General features: G+C 42.9%; 3 protein-coding genes across 5 annotated transcripts in view; 1 reads left to right on the top strand and 2 right to left on the bottom strand.

Moving 5' to 3' along the window:
- LOC126557109 (F-box/LRR-repeat protein 7) overlaps nt 1–18,033 on the bottom strand; it is a 440,460-nt gene that overhangs the window by 163,504 nt on the left and 258,923 nt on the right. The window lies entirely within an intron of this gene.
- The window catches only part of LOC126556748 (atrial natriuretic peptide receptor 1-like), a 145,290-nt gene that overhangs the window by 124,794 nt on the left and 2,463 nt on the right, over nt 1–18,033 (top strand). For all 3 annotated transcript variants that reach the window (XM_050212221.1, XM_050212220.1, XM_050212219.1), the window contains 9 exons: nt 1,504–1,803; nt 1,877–2,012; nt 2,088–2,299; nt 2,373–2,868; nt 2,933–3,088; nt 3,976–4,150; nt 13,498–13,647; nt 13,737–13,929; nt 16,915–17,089. In XM_050212221.1, the coding sequence (XP_050068178.1) occupies nt 1,504–1,803; nt 1,877–2,012; nt 2,088–2,299; nt 2,373–2,868; nt 2,933–3,088; nt 3,976–4,150; nt 13,498–13,647; nt 13,737–13,929; nt 16,915–17,089 (1,993 nt within the window). The remainder of the gene's footprint in view (nt 1–1,503; nt 1,804–1,876; nt 2,013–2,087; nt 2,300–2,372; nt 2,869–2,932; nt 3,089–3,975; nt 4,151–13,497; nt 13,648–13,736; nt 13,930–16,914; nt 17,090–18,033) is intronic.
- Nucleotides 3,110–3,805, bottom strand: LOC126558965 (uncharacterized). The gene has a single exon (XM_050215057.1). The coding sequence runs from the start codon at nt 3,803–3,805 to the stop codon at nt 3,110–3,112; it is 696 nt and encodes a 231-aa protein (XP_050071014.1).

Raw genomic sequence — 18,033 nt, forward strand, 5'->3', positions numbered from 1 at the left:
TCGGTGTGAGGGTGGATTTGTGACCAGTGAAGAAAAAGTTCCACCATTGCAGCTTCTTCCACCGAAAAAAATGTGAACAATTCGAATTGCGATAAAAACCCGCATGCAATCGACCTCCGGGTTTGTGTTTTCCTGACTTTTTCTTCGCCGAATCGTTAAATCCTTCGAAAGTGTCCACCGAGAGCATGCATGACAAGTGTAATGCCAACGGAGTTCGGGCGAAAGATCTGTCATGCAGTACTTGATTTAATTTTTCCAACCCATATAATCCTTTCCACAACCATACGACGGGTGTAGGATTGTAGCTTCGGGGCGTGTGACAGTGTCAATGTCGGGTTTATGTTACAGTCAAAGTAATAACATTCTTCTGATTCAACTATTTCGCCTAGATTATTGGCAAAAAGTTTTAAAAGTGATGGTGGTCTGATTGCTGAACAATCTTCCCCACTGGTGCGCTAGCTGACCCGGAGGAATTTGTTCAAAGAATTTGTTCCCAATGAAAAGTTTTCCATCAGTTTTAGGTAACGATTCAGTATCCTACTCCCTGGCAACTGTAGGACGTGTAACAGTTTTGCGATGGAATTTTCATGCATGAAAGTTTTTGTATTTTGAATTTAAGAAGAATGAATATGAGATGATTCTTTTAAAAGTTGTATGAAATTTTACTACGAGTTAAATTGGTCTAATTGTTCCACCGAAACTTAACTATCCCTGGAATTATTTCTTGCAATATATCAGACAAGATCAATTAGTGCGACAGTTCTATTGCTTCCTTTTTCTCTTTGGATATCCTGAGTTTTGTAGCAGAACTCAATTTCTCATCCCTTATCAAAACGACTTGTACTGCGGTTAGTGCCGCTGATTGGAAAACCCTTTAGGGGACCACAACTTTGAAAGCAATTAAGTTTCTTAATCCTCGACAGAATAGCACACATACATTCTCTACACGCAATAAATAAGTAACGGAGCGGTGCCTTTTCTTCTATACCAAGGATTTTTTTTCCTTCGATCCACCTCTAAACTTCTTAGAATCCCAAGCACACAACACCGTTTGACCACGTTTCTGGTTTGCTCATTTAAAACATAAAAAAGCGATGCGATTTTCTCTCCAATTCATCCGGTGTGCCAATCTTCCGCCCGCCGCTTATCAATGAAGAGCAGTTTAAAATCCTATTTTCTTCGATTTTTCCGCCCTTCGTCGTTCGGTATCGCATTCGGATGTCCTCAATCCCACAGCCAATGCGCAATCCCTCCGGGTACGTGACGGGAATCGCAAGAATCCGGTTGGTTGATGGCGATCGTCTTGTTAGTTAGGACGTTCTGCTTTCGAGCATACTTGCAACGCGCGTGTTCGGTGGGGTTTGCCAGACTTAAATAAGATTAAGTGTCCTTTCCTGCGTATTTGACGTTGGGTTTGGAGGTGTTTTCGTCTCTATTTTTTTTTTTTCAAACACTCGTCTTTTCCGTTTCATCCTATCCGGCTGTTCATCCGGTTCGGTAAAGTTGAAGGAACTGACCAGGACAAAGTATAACTACACGTACGGGGAGGATGAAGTCGTTTCAACGTTCGTGACGGCATTCTACGATGCGGTGTTGCTGTATGCGTATGCTCTGAATGACAGCATTGCGCTACTGGGGGAACAGCAGGCCCTCCGACAACCCATCAACGGTACGCACCTGGCCCAGCTGATGTGGGGCCGTAGCTTTAAGGGTATTACCGGCAACGTGACGATAGACTCGAACGGTGACCGGATATCGAACTATTCCCTGTTGGATCTCAACCCGGACACGGGACTGTTTGAGGTTAGTGAGTGTTGAAACGTTTTCTATTTGTCGCATTAGTTTATGAGCTTTTTCTTTTGTTGGTTTGTGTCAGGTCGTAGCGAACTATTACTATGGAGGAGGACTTCAGTTCGTCGAGGGTAAAGCTATTCACTGGGCAGGCGATCGCACGAAGGCACCTCCAGATCGACCAACCTGCGGATTCGACGGATCACTGTGTCCAGACAATTGTAAGTAACATTGTTACGGCTTGAACGATGTTTATTCTACCATACTGATTGTCTTTATTCTCCTAAAATCCTCAGCCCTGCCAGGCTACGCCATCCTATCCCTTGTACTTGGTGTGTGTGTTGTTTGCATGGGCATCGCGTCGATCGTTGGCTATCGGCACTACAAGCTTGAGGCCGAAATCAACTCCATGACGTGGAAGGTAAACCCGAACGATGTGCTATCCTGCAATCCTAGCCGCGGCCATCGGGGCAGCTTCCATTCGATGGTGAAGCGAGGCAGTCAAGCTGTAAGCACATTTCGGTGACGATTCACCCGGCAATCATGAAAACCAATCGATAGTCCCTTCCATCCCATTGCAGACGATCTACTCCGAGGATCTCAACTCGTTGCCGGGCGATCGACAGATTTACATCCACTTCGGGTTCTACAAGGGCTGTAAGGTGGCGATCAAGAAGATCAACGTACAAAACCTCAGCCTCAATCGGTCGCTAATGCTTGAGTTTAAGCGCATGAAGGACATTCAGCACGATCATCTGGTGCGGTTTTACGGTGCCTGTTTGGATCTGCATCCGGAACCGTTCATACTGACCGAGTACTGCCCGAAAGGATCGCTGCAGGATATACTCGAGAATGAAACGATCAAGCTGGATTGGATGTTTAAGATCTCACTAATGCACGACATTGTCAAGGGGATGGCGTTTCTGCATTCGACCGATCTACACTCGCACGGTTCACTAAAGTCGTCCAACTGTGTCGTCGATTCGAGGTTCGTGCTGAAGGTGACGGACTTTGGGCTGCATCAGCTGCGCCGTAGCACGGAAGACGCCGACATTGAGAGTTACGCTTACTGGCAGAGTAAGTTTCATGGCAATGCAGTACCTTCGATAACGGTGTGCTATATGATTATCTGTACTTGTAGAGCTTCTCTGGACTGCTCCAGAGCTTCTGAGGGATCCCCAGTGTCCACCGGCGGGCAGCCAGAAGGGTGATGTTTACTCGTTCGGTATCATCATCCAGGAGATCGTATCACGCCAAGGTCCATTCTACCTCGGCACAGAGGAAAAATCTCCCAAAGGTAAGGAACACTCTTAGTCCTTTAATTGCGTCGACACCACATAAGAAAACAGCATATCGATGGATCGAAACCCTTCTCCATGCTAACGGTTCTGTTCGGTTGCGGAAGTTTGCTGTTTGCTTCTTCCAAATCCTCCAACCACTTCAACCGCGACTGCTTCCACTGCTCTCCCCGGCTTGACCGTTCCGCTGCCATCTTTCTTAGCGAATTTTCGATCGCTTGCTCCCAGCTTTGTACGATCGGTATCTTATACAGACGAATCGCTTCCTTTGGATGTGAACTTCGCCGAAGGTAGTTACTGACAAGCTCTTTGAATGGGTGACGTTCCTTTTCCCGATACTCGACTATACTTCCCTGTCGTAAGACGGTGATTGGTTTGTCGAAAGAGAGCAGATTCTGCTGAGCTTCCAGCCGCTGACTTGGGCCCGCATCTTGATCGTGCGTCTGTACGGCTAAGGTTCGATGTGTCGCATTCTGTGCCTGTCGTGCCTCCTGCTCACGTCTGATCCGTTCGAGATATTCGGAAAATTCCGATTTGCGTGGTATTTCATAGATTTTATAGCGCGATTTACTTGCAATTGATTTGACTGGTGGTCCAGTGGGGGATATTCTTTGCCCAGATGGACCTGCTGCCTGCTCCTCCTCATAGGAAGTTCTTCCACGGTACACAGGTCGTAACTGGATCGTTACGGTTTTGGCACTTTTCTTCGAGGACATTTAAGGCAACAAATTTTATTCGTCTTTTATCACTAAAAATTTGGCTTCTTTACATCATTGTGCAAACAAGTTTAAAACACTTGACACTTAATTGTAAATTACTTTTCTCTTCTAATTGCAAGGATTGCTAGATTGTATTTTTAATTTGCGCTGTTACTGTTCGATTTCAGAAATTATCAAACTAGTCAGAGACGGGCCGGGACTGATGGATCATCCCTTCCGGCCAAAGGTAGACGAATCGTCGTACGAGGACGTAAACAACATAATGGTTAAATGCTGGACCGAAGATCCGGCAGACCGGCCCGACTTTAGTGGGTTGAAAACGATCATCAGAAAAATTAACAAGTAAGTAGCATCCTTTCTATTATTTTGCTTTATTATCTGGTTTAGTCTTACACTTGTAAAAATATAACACCGTCATCTTTAATCAAGAATGATGCGTTCTCAGGAGAATCAGACACAGTGCCAGCATGAACAAAAAGCACAAAAAACATGCGAGTTCTAGGATCAAAACATCCAAATGTGCGGCATCGTATTATGAGCTTAACTTCTCCCGTCTTTCTTACCGGGGATTCTATTTCCCTGCAACTTTTTCCAACCGGTAATTGAGTGTTCAATAGGACGCTTAATGAAAGCATACAGAACCACACACACACACACATTTTCACCGGCCATCGAAAGAAACAAGATGCGAACCATAATCAATCTGGCAAATCGAATCCACCGAACTGAGCCAGATTTTGCTGGACTGGATCGAGTGAACCAATCAGTAAGCCTTCCCATCGTATAGCTTTCAGCTTTGGGGTAAGATTTTGACACTCGTGAGCAGTTAATATCGTACCGGAACGTTGTATAGAACGACGAGCAATATCCTTCCCGTTTCTTTACCTCGACTTCTGTACCTTGAAAATAATTTTCTGTATCCTCACTTTCGTCGTGTCAATAAATCAATCCATGGAAAGTTGGACTTCCTCCTAACTCGAACCATGTTTCGCAGTTCATTAACTTTTGCTAGTTTGCACTGCGTTGTTTTCTCGTTCACGTTGGGCCGACAATGTTACCAGCACGGTGACGATTGTGCCAAACACTGCAAGCGCCAAAAGTATGATGATCCTAAAAGCAGCTGAAGACATTACCAAGCTCTTCGACCGACCGGGATAATCTCTAGTCTAGTAAGCTACCGAGTGAGACAGTTAGAGTAACATTAAATAGGGAAATGCCGACAGCAGGAAATTGTATCAAATCGTTGGCAATTTGTCAGCTTTTCCTTAGCCGTGTTCGCCTTCCATTGCTTTCGATATTAAACGCCCAGAACTGTATTTGCACTTTTTCTTTCTCTTCATCGCTCTGTGTACAATGATATGCTCGAGGAATTATATTTTACTGGAAGTTTGTGCAGAGATTGAGTTAAAGTAAAACTACTTCTCCTCTGCTTATAGGCCACGTATTATAATGGGAAAGTGCATTCGAGTAGGGCTCTGCTCTAGGGAATTACATTGCAGATTAAAAATTCATTTGTTGGCGTGAGTACTGCTTCTTATTAGTCGAAGGCAAACAGTCTTATTTCAGAGCTTCGTTTCGAAGAGCTTATTTTATAATGGTTGCATTGAAGCACTTCATTCAATATTTTCCTCGTATTTATGTCCATTAGTATTCACTACAGAAAAGCTCTTTTTGCCGGTCATGTCATGGATTTAAAAAACTTATTTTCAGCAGGTAGACGGATCAGTCAGTTTGCTACTATCATCAGTAAATATTAATTACAGTACGATGGTCTGATATCTTATTTTTTATAATATTTACCAACATTTTAAAATATTTTATTTTTCAACTGTGTTTTACATATTGCCGCAATATTTTTTTTGTTATCTTAAAAGTTTTTTTAAAGTATCTTTTATGCAGATTTATCTACTGTAACCCTCAGACCATCGTTTTTTCATTGCTGCCGAATAATCCTTCTTAAAATACGACACCGCTTAGACCCTTTTTTCCCCGGTTGCACCGTTCGACAGCATCGATCATTCAATCAGAGCTTAATCCTGTAAACTGCAATCTCTTATCGTCCCATCAATCCTTCTCATCTTGCACCACCATCATTTATCGGTGTGGAAGAGTGATTTAATGCTACACTCATTTAACCTCTTATCGATCAACTCGCGTCGTGAAACGCCAGCAAAACACCTCTCAGCACACCAGGTGGACGCATCGTGCCGGGCGTATGTGTGTTCTGATCGATGCTTTTTTACCTTCTTCTATCATCACCCTCAAACGTTTACGCCATAAAATCGTTGGCGTGGCACATTCAGCCGGCTGTTGATCGTGTGCATAATAGCAGCCAACAAAACCGGCAACAAGAAAGGGTTTTTTGAAAGGATCCTGCGTTTTTTGTTACCTTCCTTTGCTGTAAGCCTGCTGTCGGCTCAAATCACGACACGGTACGGGAAAAAACAATTTCCCGTTCGTATTCGTTCGTTCTGGATTTTGTTTTTTCTCCTCATCATTCTCAGCAGGATTTTGTTTTTTCTCCTCATCATTCAGCAACACCGGTGAGTAAACATCAATTTTACGTGAAATAACAAAGCGAAAATGTTCCTTTCTACCACGTGACGGGAGAAACTAGGAAAGAGAACGGTCCAAAAAAAATGAACACCGTATGTTGATTTGCCTTTTAAAGTGCACATGACAAAAGGGAAAGTATTACACTTTGCGACGTGTTTGGTTCTGGTGACAATAATGAGAATCGCTTGTGAATGATTGCCTGCAGAGGTAGAGTGTGACTGTAGATGAAGAAGGATTGCATTCCACGAAAAAGCGAAACATAACCATAAAAAGCTTTTCCTTGTAAAGCGTTGTGAAAGAGCTTAAATGTAAAGCAATGTGTGGCATGTGATGAAGTTTTTGAGGTTTTAAAAGTTTTAATGGAACATACTAGTACTATGAAAAAGAAAAATCTCAATGTAACTGTGTGTTAAACAAGGTTTTTTTGATAAGAAAATCAATTACAGTAATTGAGTAATTACAGTAAGTGTTTGGCGAAAACACGGAAGAGCACAGTTGTGACCAATTTTGTAAAGTAAATACGTTCAACAACGCATGAATAGCACAGTACGCGATTTTAACCAAGCGCCAGTGGTACAGCGTTCGAAATATAACACCAAATTTAAAAGAGAATAAGAAACGGTGATTATGGAATGCTCTCGATTCAACGTGAATAGCGTAATGCTACAATCGCAACCCAAGACGACCAGCCCAGCGCTTAGCAATTATATCCATGTAAATACAAAAACCTGACACTATTTTTTTTGAAAATAAATTCTTTTTAAACCACTTGCAGAAGCAAATTTGCAAGCTAAACACATTGATAAAAAGCTGCAAATTCTTGTTTTGAAATTTGAACTTAATGCGGAAGTCTAAAGCGTACACAAAAACAGAAAAAAATGATTCAACAGGAATTGGATCGCTAGAGCTAAATTCCTTTAAATCGAGGCAACATCGAAGGCCTCGATTTATCCAATATTTTTACTAGAATGTTTGTATTTTTATTTTATTAAAATAAGCTATTGTACGAGGCGATAAAAAGGAAAATGTCAAATAGGGTGACTGAGAAGGGCTCAAACAGGGCACGAAAATTCCGCAGAAGCATTCGTCAGTCAGTGCTCGCCGGAGAGAGTAGCTTCACCTATCATAGGGCCTCAAGGGTTATGGGCTCTTTTGATTTTTATAAAGCTCCGCTACATGGTGATGGGCCTCAATATACCTTCCGCCATGGGCCTCCTAATACCTGCACCTAACACCACTGCCCCGCTCCCCCAAGAGCCCCAAAACCATTTCCATAAAGCTCCGCTACATGGTGATGGGCCTCAATATACCTTCCGCCATGAGCCTCCTAACACCTGCACCTAACACTACTGCCCCGCTCTCCCAAGAGCCCCAAAACCATTTCCAAACCAACCAAACCTCAAGGCCTAAGAAGGGGAAAATCCGCTGCAGTCTTTGGGCTGTTGCATTGTCCGTAACGTCACGCTCGTACAAAGGGTTTCGAGAGAGGATCGTTGAGGATTCTTTCATCAGCGAGACCTCTTTCAAGAATCCTCATTGAAAGAGTTTAGTGGACCTGAGATAGCAAGATTTCTTTAAGCATTTGATCCAGGATATTTACACAAAATAACTACCACAATAACTGTTGACTTCCGAGATCAATTTTTTTAATACAATTACGTGGCATGAATAATTCTAGACTACAAAAGGACTTTAACAAGTTTTTCGTTTACCTCTTTGTTGAAACAAACACATTAATTCAATTCAAATTATTTGTTTTATTTTATTTTATTCATTCTATGTATGACGGCTGCGCCGTATTGTCAACACCACATGCGATAACCATGTATATCAACAAGATTACTAGGGCATTTCCTCCCTGTTTTTTTTTGCCTTATCCCGAGCATGCTCGATTACGCCGGAAACCTCAACCAGACTACCGGGAATATAAACCCGGTAGTGCTCCGTATATTCTAGGTCAGCCGCAATTACGTTGGCCAGGTCCTTTGCGGTGACCTTGATCTTGTCTGGGCGCATCCGAAATACATCGGCAACGGCCGGGTACTTTTTGAACAACGATGCCGCGATCTCCCTAACATAGAGTTGTTTAACTCGCGGCTAAAAATTACTACTGGCTTACTCTCCCACGACGGCGGATAAGCATGAACTCGATGTTCTAATAGCGGATTTTTTGTCAGCTGGAAAGTGTTTGCCAGCACACCTCCATGCAAGAGGACACGAAGAACATTCCAAATGATCTACGCTGGAGGACAGTACCCAGCATTTTTGTGGTTAAGTATGGCCATCCATATCCTCAACAGTACTACACAGACGGATCCTCTTGAGACGCGGGCACGGGCTTCGGTGTATTTAACACATGCACCACTTTCCACAAGCTCAGACAGCCATGCTCTATAAATGTAGCTGAGCTGGCTGCTATTTTGTCCACACTGCTCATTAAGCCCGAATCCTCCGGACCAATATTTTATATTTACTGATAGCCTCAGCGCTGTCGAAGCACTGAAATCCGCCGAGGCATTAAAGAGCTCTGATTACTTTAAACAAAAAATACTGAATATTCTAAGCTCTTTGTTCAATAAAGCATTCCGAATATTGCTTATATGGCTGCCTGCTCATTGCAGGATCGCCGGCTATGAAAAAGCGGACTCCTTGACCAAGCGAGGTGCCTCCAATGGCAGCATTTTTGAGAGGTCGATTCCCCCTCACGAGTTTTTTTTCGCACCCCACAACAGCTGTGCATGGCCAGTTGGCAGAGCATGTGGAATGAGGACAAAACCGGGAGGTTCCTGCACTCCATTTCACCACAGGTTTCCCTGCGTCCTTAGTTTCACGGGCTCCTGGTAGATTGTGCTTTTTTCACATGATGTCGAGACTTACTTCGAACCATTATGCGATGAATGCACATCTTTAACGGATAGGTAGCGCCGACTCTAAGGTTTGTAACTGTAGCAACGGATACCACGACATTGACCACATCCTCTGGTCATGTGTGGAGTTCGATGCGCCTAGTCCCGGACTCTTAGCAGCCGTTTGGGCATAGGCGCGATATCTTGGGACAGAAGGACTACAAATATTCTGTTTGACTTCGCCTAAGAGATGGGAATCGTCCTTTGAACCCTTCCCCTCTCCCTTCCCGTAGATTGTACGCACTATCTTCCTATTAGCTTCTGAAAGTTGTAGTGGCATTCAGACTCGTGCGTTCTGCCGATGATTGAGCCGCCAGCCATAACATCCAAATGCTGGCAACTATATGGTGTGGTGAACACCAAGGAGTATCCACAACAAAGGCGGTTTTCTTGGGAGCCATTTGTTAATCTCGGCACGTTGCTCCATAGAGGTGCCAACCCCTTAGCAGACATAGAGAGCACAACTTTAGAACCATACCTGGCAGCAACAACATCCACAGCCGAGCTCACCCGGGATAAGGTGTACTTGAATTGATGGAGAATGAAATGTCTACCCTCAAAATAGGATATAAGTTTAATGAATTGTTAAGCTAGATATAAGATTAGATTTTAAGGAATACGGTTTGGCCGTCATTACGAAATAAAAAAAAATGTTTGCCAGCGACGCACTGCACCTGGCCTTCGAAGATGAAGGCTTTACTTCAAGGGTCACCTTTTTCGTGGCTGGTGCGGCCTTGGGGCGCCCTAGCTTACGCTTTGCCTCCCAACTAGGCTCAATCTCCCGATCGGAATCAGATTCATCCTGCTCTACCCCCATGGTAGAGCCGGAGAGAACGAAGAACACTTACCAAAATGCAGGTTACAAGCGTAGTAAACACTTAGTCACACACACTCAGACACACACTAGACTATACACGCTGATCGATGCGAAAGCACAGCGTCGATACACTCGCTTATCGGAACGTTCGACAGGTACACACACTCACAACACTAGAAACGCACGTCGATCGCCACTCGATCGATTAACAACACAATCTCCGTACGAATAACGGAGAAACAAGCAAACACCGATTAGTGCGTAGCAGGCAATCACATTGGTTACTCAAACGCACTGCAAAAAAATAACAAATATCTACCATATGCAAAATACGCAAAGGCGCTTCCGAGCTAAACACGTCTTCTCGCAACGGGAGTTGGAGGCAGACTGATGCAATTCATGTATTTATTATCAAGTATGTTAGTATTTATATGATTGATGTTAGTTTGCGAGACGCAGCTAATACACTTTTAGCGCTGTTGTCGTAATGTAAACCAAGAGGTAGGAGTTTAAGCTAAATAATTAATATGTTAAGCGCTAAGGCTAGTGGTTGGTAAAAACTTACAAACTAATCAACAATTTAAAAACTAGTCAAAATAATACAACTTAGTTTTTAGATGATAAGTTATTTTATCTAAAAACTAGGTTGTGCACCAGTTGGTGAGTTGAGGCTACTACTGTTGCTTTTTGCCGGTTGATGATGTTGTTTGCTATGTCTTCAAATGGTGCTGTGTTGGCTTCATCGTAGAGCTCCTCAAGCCGTGTCCAACGAGGAGCGTCCAGAATGAGTCGGAGGAATTTATTGCAGCTAGTTTGTACCTTCCGCAGAATCGTCCTTGCACAGGAACGCCAGACAGGAATGCCGTACGTTCCTGTGGGCAGGACGATCCGTTTGTAGATGGCTAGCTTGTTTTTTGGATGAAGCTTGGAGCGTCTATTGATGAGTGGAAAAAACTTCCTTAATAATATGAGTAAGCGGATGGATGTATCTTTTGTATGGTGATGAAACAGCATTCGGTTGTCAATAGTGACTCCAAGGTACCGGATCGTGGATCTCCACGGCAACCGGATGCTGTGTCTATGGTGATGTTGTGTGTTTGTGGGTGGACGAGCCGTTTTGTTAGACGATGAGGGTTGATCATCGCCTGAGTCTTGGCGTGGTTTGATATTAATTTTCCAGTCGGTAGCGTACTGTTGGATTATGGACAGTGAATGTTGGGCGCTGATCCTCAACTCTATAGGTGTCCTACCCTTCGTCGCGATGGCCATGTTGTCTGCGAACAGGAACATGTGCGCACCAGCGGGAAGGGCTGGTAGGTCCGCAGTGTACAGTAGATAGAGCAGAGGCCCTAATATGCTGCCCTGCGGAACACCAGCTGGTACTGTAGTTTCACCGGAGGTGGCTGATGAAGCAACGACCCTGATGCAATTTATTTGCCCTACGCCTCACTGCTATGCGTCTCGAAAGAACTAGAAGGTTTTCGGGAGGGGACATAAAAAGGGATTAAGGAGAGCAGAGACGGCACATCAGTACCATCTAGCAGGATGGTTGCGTCAAAAGATGGTTGCGCCAGTGGAATAGGCCATAGCGCCTCCGGTCTTCAAACGGCAGGACCGGGGTTCAAATCCCATTCGGACCGTACCCTATCCTGTGAGGACTGACTATCCAACTACGTAGTATTGACAAGTCTAGTAAGCCATTTGATGGCCTGCGATACCTTAGAAGATCGTTACGCCAAAAAAAGAAGAAGAAGAATCCAAATATACTAATGATGGCTAATGATGATAGTTTTATAAGCTTAAAAGCAAACTTTATTAAGCTCATTTCTGTCGGCTTGTGGGCCTGCAGGAACCTGCCGAAGAACATTTAATTTTGATAGTTTTGCTTATCTCCAAAAAGAAGTTGGCTTTTTTGCCATTTTTTCTCTCCTATGAAAAGTTTTTAATCTTTTTGTCTTAATCCGTCACGTTAAATGTTGTTAAAACATAATTTATAATTCAATTTAAGCTTAATGTTACATTGTATTTGACTGTTCACTGATCACTGATAAACAAAAGTAGATTATCAAAGGATGTTACTATTAATGAAAGAATAACTATTACACTGAGCTTCTGTCTGCTCTCCGGATGGGCACTGCTTTATGTAGCTACTTTCCCAACTAGCCTATCTAACAAATTACTATCTTGTCACAAAGTTTCCACAGCAAGTTGATTAGAGCTTGCTTCACCACACTTCCATATTGAGTGGTAATTGCAGCAAATGGTACAAATTACAAACAAATTTCTCTCCCTCGGAAAATGCGGCCATCTCATGAGCCACCATTCTTGGAACGTACTTCATGTCGCTACAATCGAACAGCACGACGACAGTTGGTTGTTATTTTAATTAACATGACTGCTTCCCTCGTCACAGCTTACGCACCGGGCAGCAGGATGTGCGTCAGAATCCGATCACAGTTCACAGTTCGCTGGTAACAAACGGGTAGTTTTCTGTGCTTAGGACGTTGTCGATGTGTTTGAAGTGTAATTTGCTCTGAACAGCAGAACCAACACCAAGCTCGTGTACTCGGAGTAAAAGGAGTACCGAAACCAGCACTGTCCGCACTTAATTGCCTGTTAACAGAGACTAACCTAAGAAGGCGAACGGGTTTTCCACTAGAACCAAGGTACTTAGACAATGGCACAAAGCCAACAAAATGGTTGCTCCATAGAACAAAGTGGAATTGTTCCATAATGCTCGATAGCAAAACATTTTCAGAAAAAAAAACAAACACAAAGACACACACACAAATCCATATTGTTCGATTGCTTTTCCTTTTGGGCACCATTTTGACTGTGCGGGAAAACAAAAGTCTCCCGCACAACTTTCGCAACCGGCGTTGTGTCTCGCTCGAAGGAAAAACTTTCCACCATCATCGTTTCGTTCGAATCAAATCGTTTAATTAGCAGCCAACAGTGAATCAACACAATCCAGCTTACGTTCCACTACTTGGCTGCCCCTTACTTGGCAGCAGTCCATCGAACCGGGAACGAAACTACTGCTGGCCCTTTTTGGGTGCTCAAATTAAACCTTTCTACCTAGCTATCATCGTTCGGGTTTTCAATATTCTTGCGCTGCTGTTCGGCGAAGAGATCTTTTTTCGTTCTGTCCACGCTTATACATTGTCTTTCGGCTGGCAGTTGGGACGTCAATAGACGAGGATGTTTTTCTTTCACACCGTTTCATCTCCTATGCACGAACACAACCAGGATGCTTACGATGGTACGCAGTGACTGTTGTGAGAAACGTGAACGGTTCGGTTACTCAATAGATAGTGTATATTCCGTTTTTGCGAACAACTTGTTTCGATCCTTTATTACATTTTCCTGTCTTGTTTTTTGTTTCGCGCACTTTCCCTCTGCTTCCCCAGAGAAAATGAATCTGGTAACATATTAGATAATTTATTGCAACGCATGGAGCAGTATGCGAACAATCTGGAAGCCCTGGTGGACGAGCGAACGCAGGATTACTTCGAGGAGAAGCGCAAATGCGAAGAACTGTTGTACCAACTGTTGCCCAAGTAAGCAGCAACGCCATCAAGCAAACTGACTGGATTCTCTTTTGTACTAAAACACTTTTTCCGCTTTTTTCCATTTGATGTTTTTGCAGATCCGTAGCGGCACAGCTGATCATGGGCAAATCTGTGATAGCGGAAACGTATGATCAAGTAACTATTTATTTTAGCGATATTGTCGGCTTCACCTCGATTTCGGCCCAAAGCACCCCGATGCAGGTCGTCGATCTGCTGAACGATCTCTACACCTGCTTCGACTCGATCGTCGAAAACTTCGACGTGTACAAGGTAAGCGATACGAGTGTCTAACAAATTTTTACCAAAAGACTGAGGGTTAGTATAAGAAATAATTTTCCAAATTGTACCGTAGAGATACGTTTTTCATATTTGCCAAATGTCGAGTATTTGTCAACAAATTACTTTGGACCATCTGTAGAGCGCCAAGTTGTCTTTCTTACTTCCTCTTACCATGGCGATCGTATACTACCCTGTCATGGACGCAAATTAGTTAAAAAAGGTTCTCCGATAGAGATCTTAAATTGTCACAAGGACCAATCCCTTAAATGACGAGCCAAACAGGTTTTCAAGAACTTGATAGACAAGCAATAGGCAAACAAAAACGTATGCTTTAAAAGAAGCGACAAATATGTTCCGATTTTTCATGCGTGTTTACGCCGTCACCGTCTAATCAATGTATGTAAATACTGTCAAAATTTAAGAGCTTCACACCTTAATTTACAGCGGTTGGGTCGAGAACAGTAAAAGTTACTAGCGCAAAAATTTGGTTCGCACGTTTTGCTCAATTCGGGCTCGAGAAAAAGTCGGGCGTTGTGTCACATTTCCTGTCAACCACATAGGACCGGGCAAATATATATCAGATTCTGACCTTTCTGGGGGAGCGAAAATTTGTAGAGAGGGAACCTGGGTCTGGTCATTCAACCATTTTAAGCCCCTGCCACATTCAACAGAATCAATGAAATCAGGTTCACAATCAATGAAAAGGACGTCACATCCCGTTTTATTTTCTCCAGGAATAACATTGACCAATAGTGTGCTTTACAGTACAAGAAGTATGTACTATTGAGAGGGATAATTGTCACATGCATTTAAAAGTACAACCAAGATGGCGAAGTGGTGGATGGAATCTACTCGAAACGAGCGCTGGAAAAAAAGGAGCGTTTGGGGATTCTGGGAAATCTCCTGGGGGTAGCCAACGAAAGTATGCCCCAGTACCATTCGATTGCAATTTTATTGATCAATCTGAAGAGGAAATCTATTAAAATAATTGAAGCAATGGCCTTATCAATATGATTATAAAATTTATTCAACACATGCGGTGTTGATAATACGGCAATGGACCGTCATAATTAATTATAAATAAATAAATAAATAAATAAATAATTGCATCAATGTTTGGACGATCTTTTAACAGAAAAAAAGGTCAACAAATTATTTTTTGACGCTTATGACACTATGTGTCAGCAAAAGGTCGCAAGATTGCGAGGCAAAGGATGGATTTTTTTCTTAAATGAAAGATTTATTAAAGATTTAATGAACAATGTAATTTAATTGGGGCGGCCCGGTGGTTTAGGCGACTACGGCGCCGGTCTTCAAACGGCAGGACCGGGGCTCAAATCCCATCCGGACCGTACCCCCGTAGTGAGGACTGACTAACCAACTACGTGGTATCGGCAGTCTAGTAAGCCATTTCGATGGCCGACATGACCTTAGAGGTCGTTACGCCAAGAAAAAGAAGAATTAGATTGGTTACAACATCTTTTACCGCCTAATTTTGCCTTGCATCTGAAAAAATTATCTTCAAAAATATTTCCAAATTGCTGTTAAGTTACCTCTCTTCAATGACATAACAAAAACAATAAGAAAAAATCTAATTCCTTCGATTAGCTAATTATCTTTCGTATCAGAATCTGATCCAATTACGATCCATCTAAAGTCTTGTCAAAAATAGCACAAGTATCAACAAATGTATTTCAATTCCTTGACGAGAAAAAAAAACCAACCCCGACAAGCAATAAACCTACCAACACCCGGCCAGATCGATCGAAAAAATGTCATCGAACGGCAATTAATTTTCATTGCTTCAACGCCTTTCATCGCAAATGTAATCCGTATGCCCCTTGCCTCCGTCGTGGGGAGAGCAGTTGTGCGTCACACCGTTCTTGCATCTTAGATCATACCAAATTTGCGCCAAAAAGGCAAATCCAGCTGCCGTATTCACGTCCAGGATTTGAAAGCATTTTCGACGACGGTGCCTGTCTGCCTGTAAAGGAGTTTGAAAAATGGGGAGCGTGTGTGTGTGTGGCTTTCGAAAGGAAAGTTAAGCTAAGGAAGTAATGATACACTTTCACTCGATGAGATTTCGAGCCACATCTGGGGAAGATTTTTAATGTGAATTTTTGCCACTTGTGACTCTGTGATGAAGTGACATGTTTGCTGTTGTAAGTGTTCTATCGTGCTCGTTAGCTTCGTACTGTGTGCGTACATGCGTTCATAATGTGTATGGGTGTTGCATGAACGATGGGTTCGATAGAAAATTTTAAGAATGTATTATCCTATCAACCCTAGCTTCAGAAACTTGTTTCAAAAAATTATTTTTAAATTGTAAAGTTGTGTCAGAATAATTGTGCCTCTTCAGGGCAATCAACGAATATTGTTGCCGACTTGTTGAACACATTAAAGGCAAAATACGCTTTTCCCAGTTATTTTAAATTATCCTTAGAGTTAATATTATGCCCTAATAAAAAAAAAATCTGTTTAACCATACCAATTGCCATTTACAAATCCAAAATGATGTTACTTGGAATTCCTCATTAAAAGTTTGTCTTGATTGGAATAGTTCAGTGTACATTATTTTTTAGAAGTTCCTCCGAAATTTAAAGGAAAACTTCTAGCATTCTAGATTTGGTACAAATTAAGGAATTTATAAAAATAAGGATCCTAGTAATATTCGCGATCAAAATTTATTAAGTTGATTATGTATGTTTTTCAAGAACCGTGTGAGGGACTGAGGCTTAACGAGAATTTCCTAAAACTGCTAAAATTCACAAAATCTGAGTGTTTATGGCTCAAGCTGATCCATCGTGGATAGGATAAGTCACATTTCCTCTAGGTCTAACTTTCCAACAAGGATCGTACCACTCAATTTCCGGACCCGTTTTTTCCCCATTTGAAACGGTGTCTCAAACAGTCAGTGCTTTTCACATTTTTTAGATAATTTTTGCCCGTTCTCTTATTACATTTCTTTCGCTACAGGTTGAAACAATCGGTGACGCGTACATGGTTGTGTCGGGGCTTCCGGTGCGTAACGGTAATCTGCACGCGCGCGAAATTTCCCGCATGGCACTCCGGCTGCTGGCGGCCGTCTACAAGTTCACCATACGCCACCGGCCCAACGAGCAGCTACGGTTGCGAATAGGACTACACAGCGGTAAGTAGTTGGCGGACGGATCCGGAAGCGATCAACCGTCTCGAGAAGTGCCCGAACTGCTAAAAACATGCTTTACGGCGTGCGTCTTTCCATCCCGAAGACTTGGTTGACAGGCGCGTTGTGACGTGTACATGTAGATAAAAAAGTTTCAAAAGTCAACAGCGGCCCAAACCACATCCCCAGCGCTGCTCAGCAGCCAAAGTCGTTTTGTTCGCATCCACTTCAGCCCTTGTCTATTGACTGAGCGAAACGCGCGAAACCCTCCGAAAGCTCCCTATGGTAATCATCACGACCGCGCTTATTTGGTGCAAAGTTTGTCACTGACAGCGGCAACACAAAGCAGTCTCTCGTCACGGTCGAACGTTCCTGCGCAACAGATGGCTTATCAGCATTCCGGGCACATTCCGGAGCTGTACAGTGATTTGCTGTGGCGATGAAACAAACGGTGGAGAATTAAAGCACCATTTGGTTAATATGTGACGGAAGATTAACTTTGATTTGGAATTTAAATGTTTGGCCCTGCGGTGGTGATACCGGGGAGCTTCGTAAGCGGAAAGCAATTGAATGAAGGCTATCGGTTGGAGACAATGAGATAGGGACAACTTAGATAGAGACAATCAAATACGATTTTTAAGGACAGGTGTAAATCCAGCAGTAGTGACACGCGAGTCTGTGCAGCAAGAACTTTACTCGTGTTTCAAACCAGTTTATTGAATTTGTTAATCTAACCACTTAGAATTTCGAACCACTTATTATCCCAGCAGTCAGATAGAAGCTATCTAGGACGAGTGATCCACTAACCCTTTTGGACTAATAGCTCTATAAATCTTAACTTTCCACTTATCTTTAGATCTATGCCATTCCAAAAGCGCAAATAGTTCTAAAGTGGATGCCGCAATGTTTGCCGATTTTTTCTCTCGCTTGTGGCGATACTGGAATTCTTC

Source organism: Anopheles maculipalpis, chromosome 2RL, assembly GCF_943734695.1.
Source record: "Anopheles maculipalpis chromosome 2RL, idAnoMacuDA_375_x, whole genome shotgun sequence".
In the NCBI taxonomy this organism is placed as follows: Eukaryota; Metazoa; Arthropoda; class Insecta; order Diptera; family Culicidae; genus Anopheles; species Anopheles maculipalpis.

What these genes read in the sequence shown, in the direction of transcription:
- LOC126558965 (XM_050215057.1), bottom strand. Translation starts at nt 3,805, where the DNA reads ATGTCCTCGAAGAAAAGTGCCAAAACCGTAACGATCCAGTTACGACCT.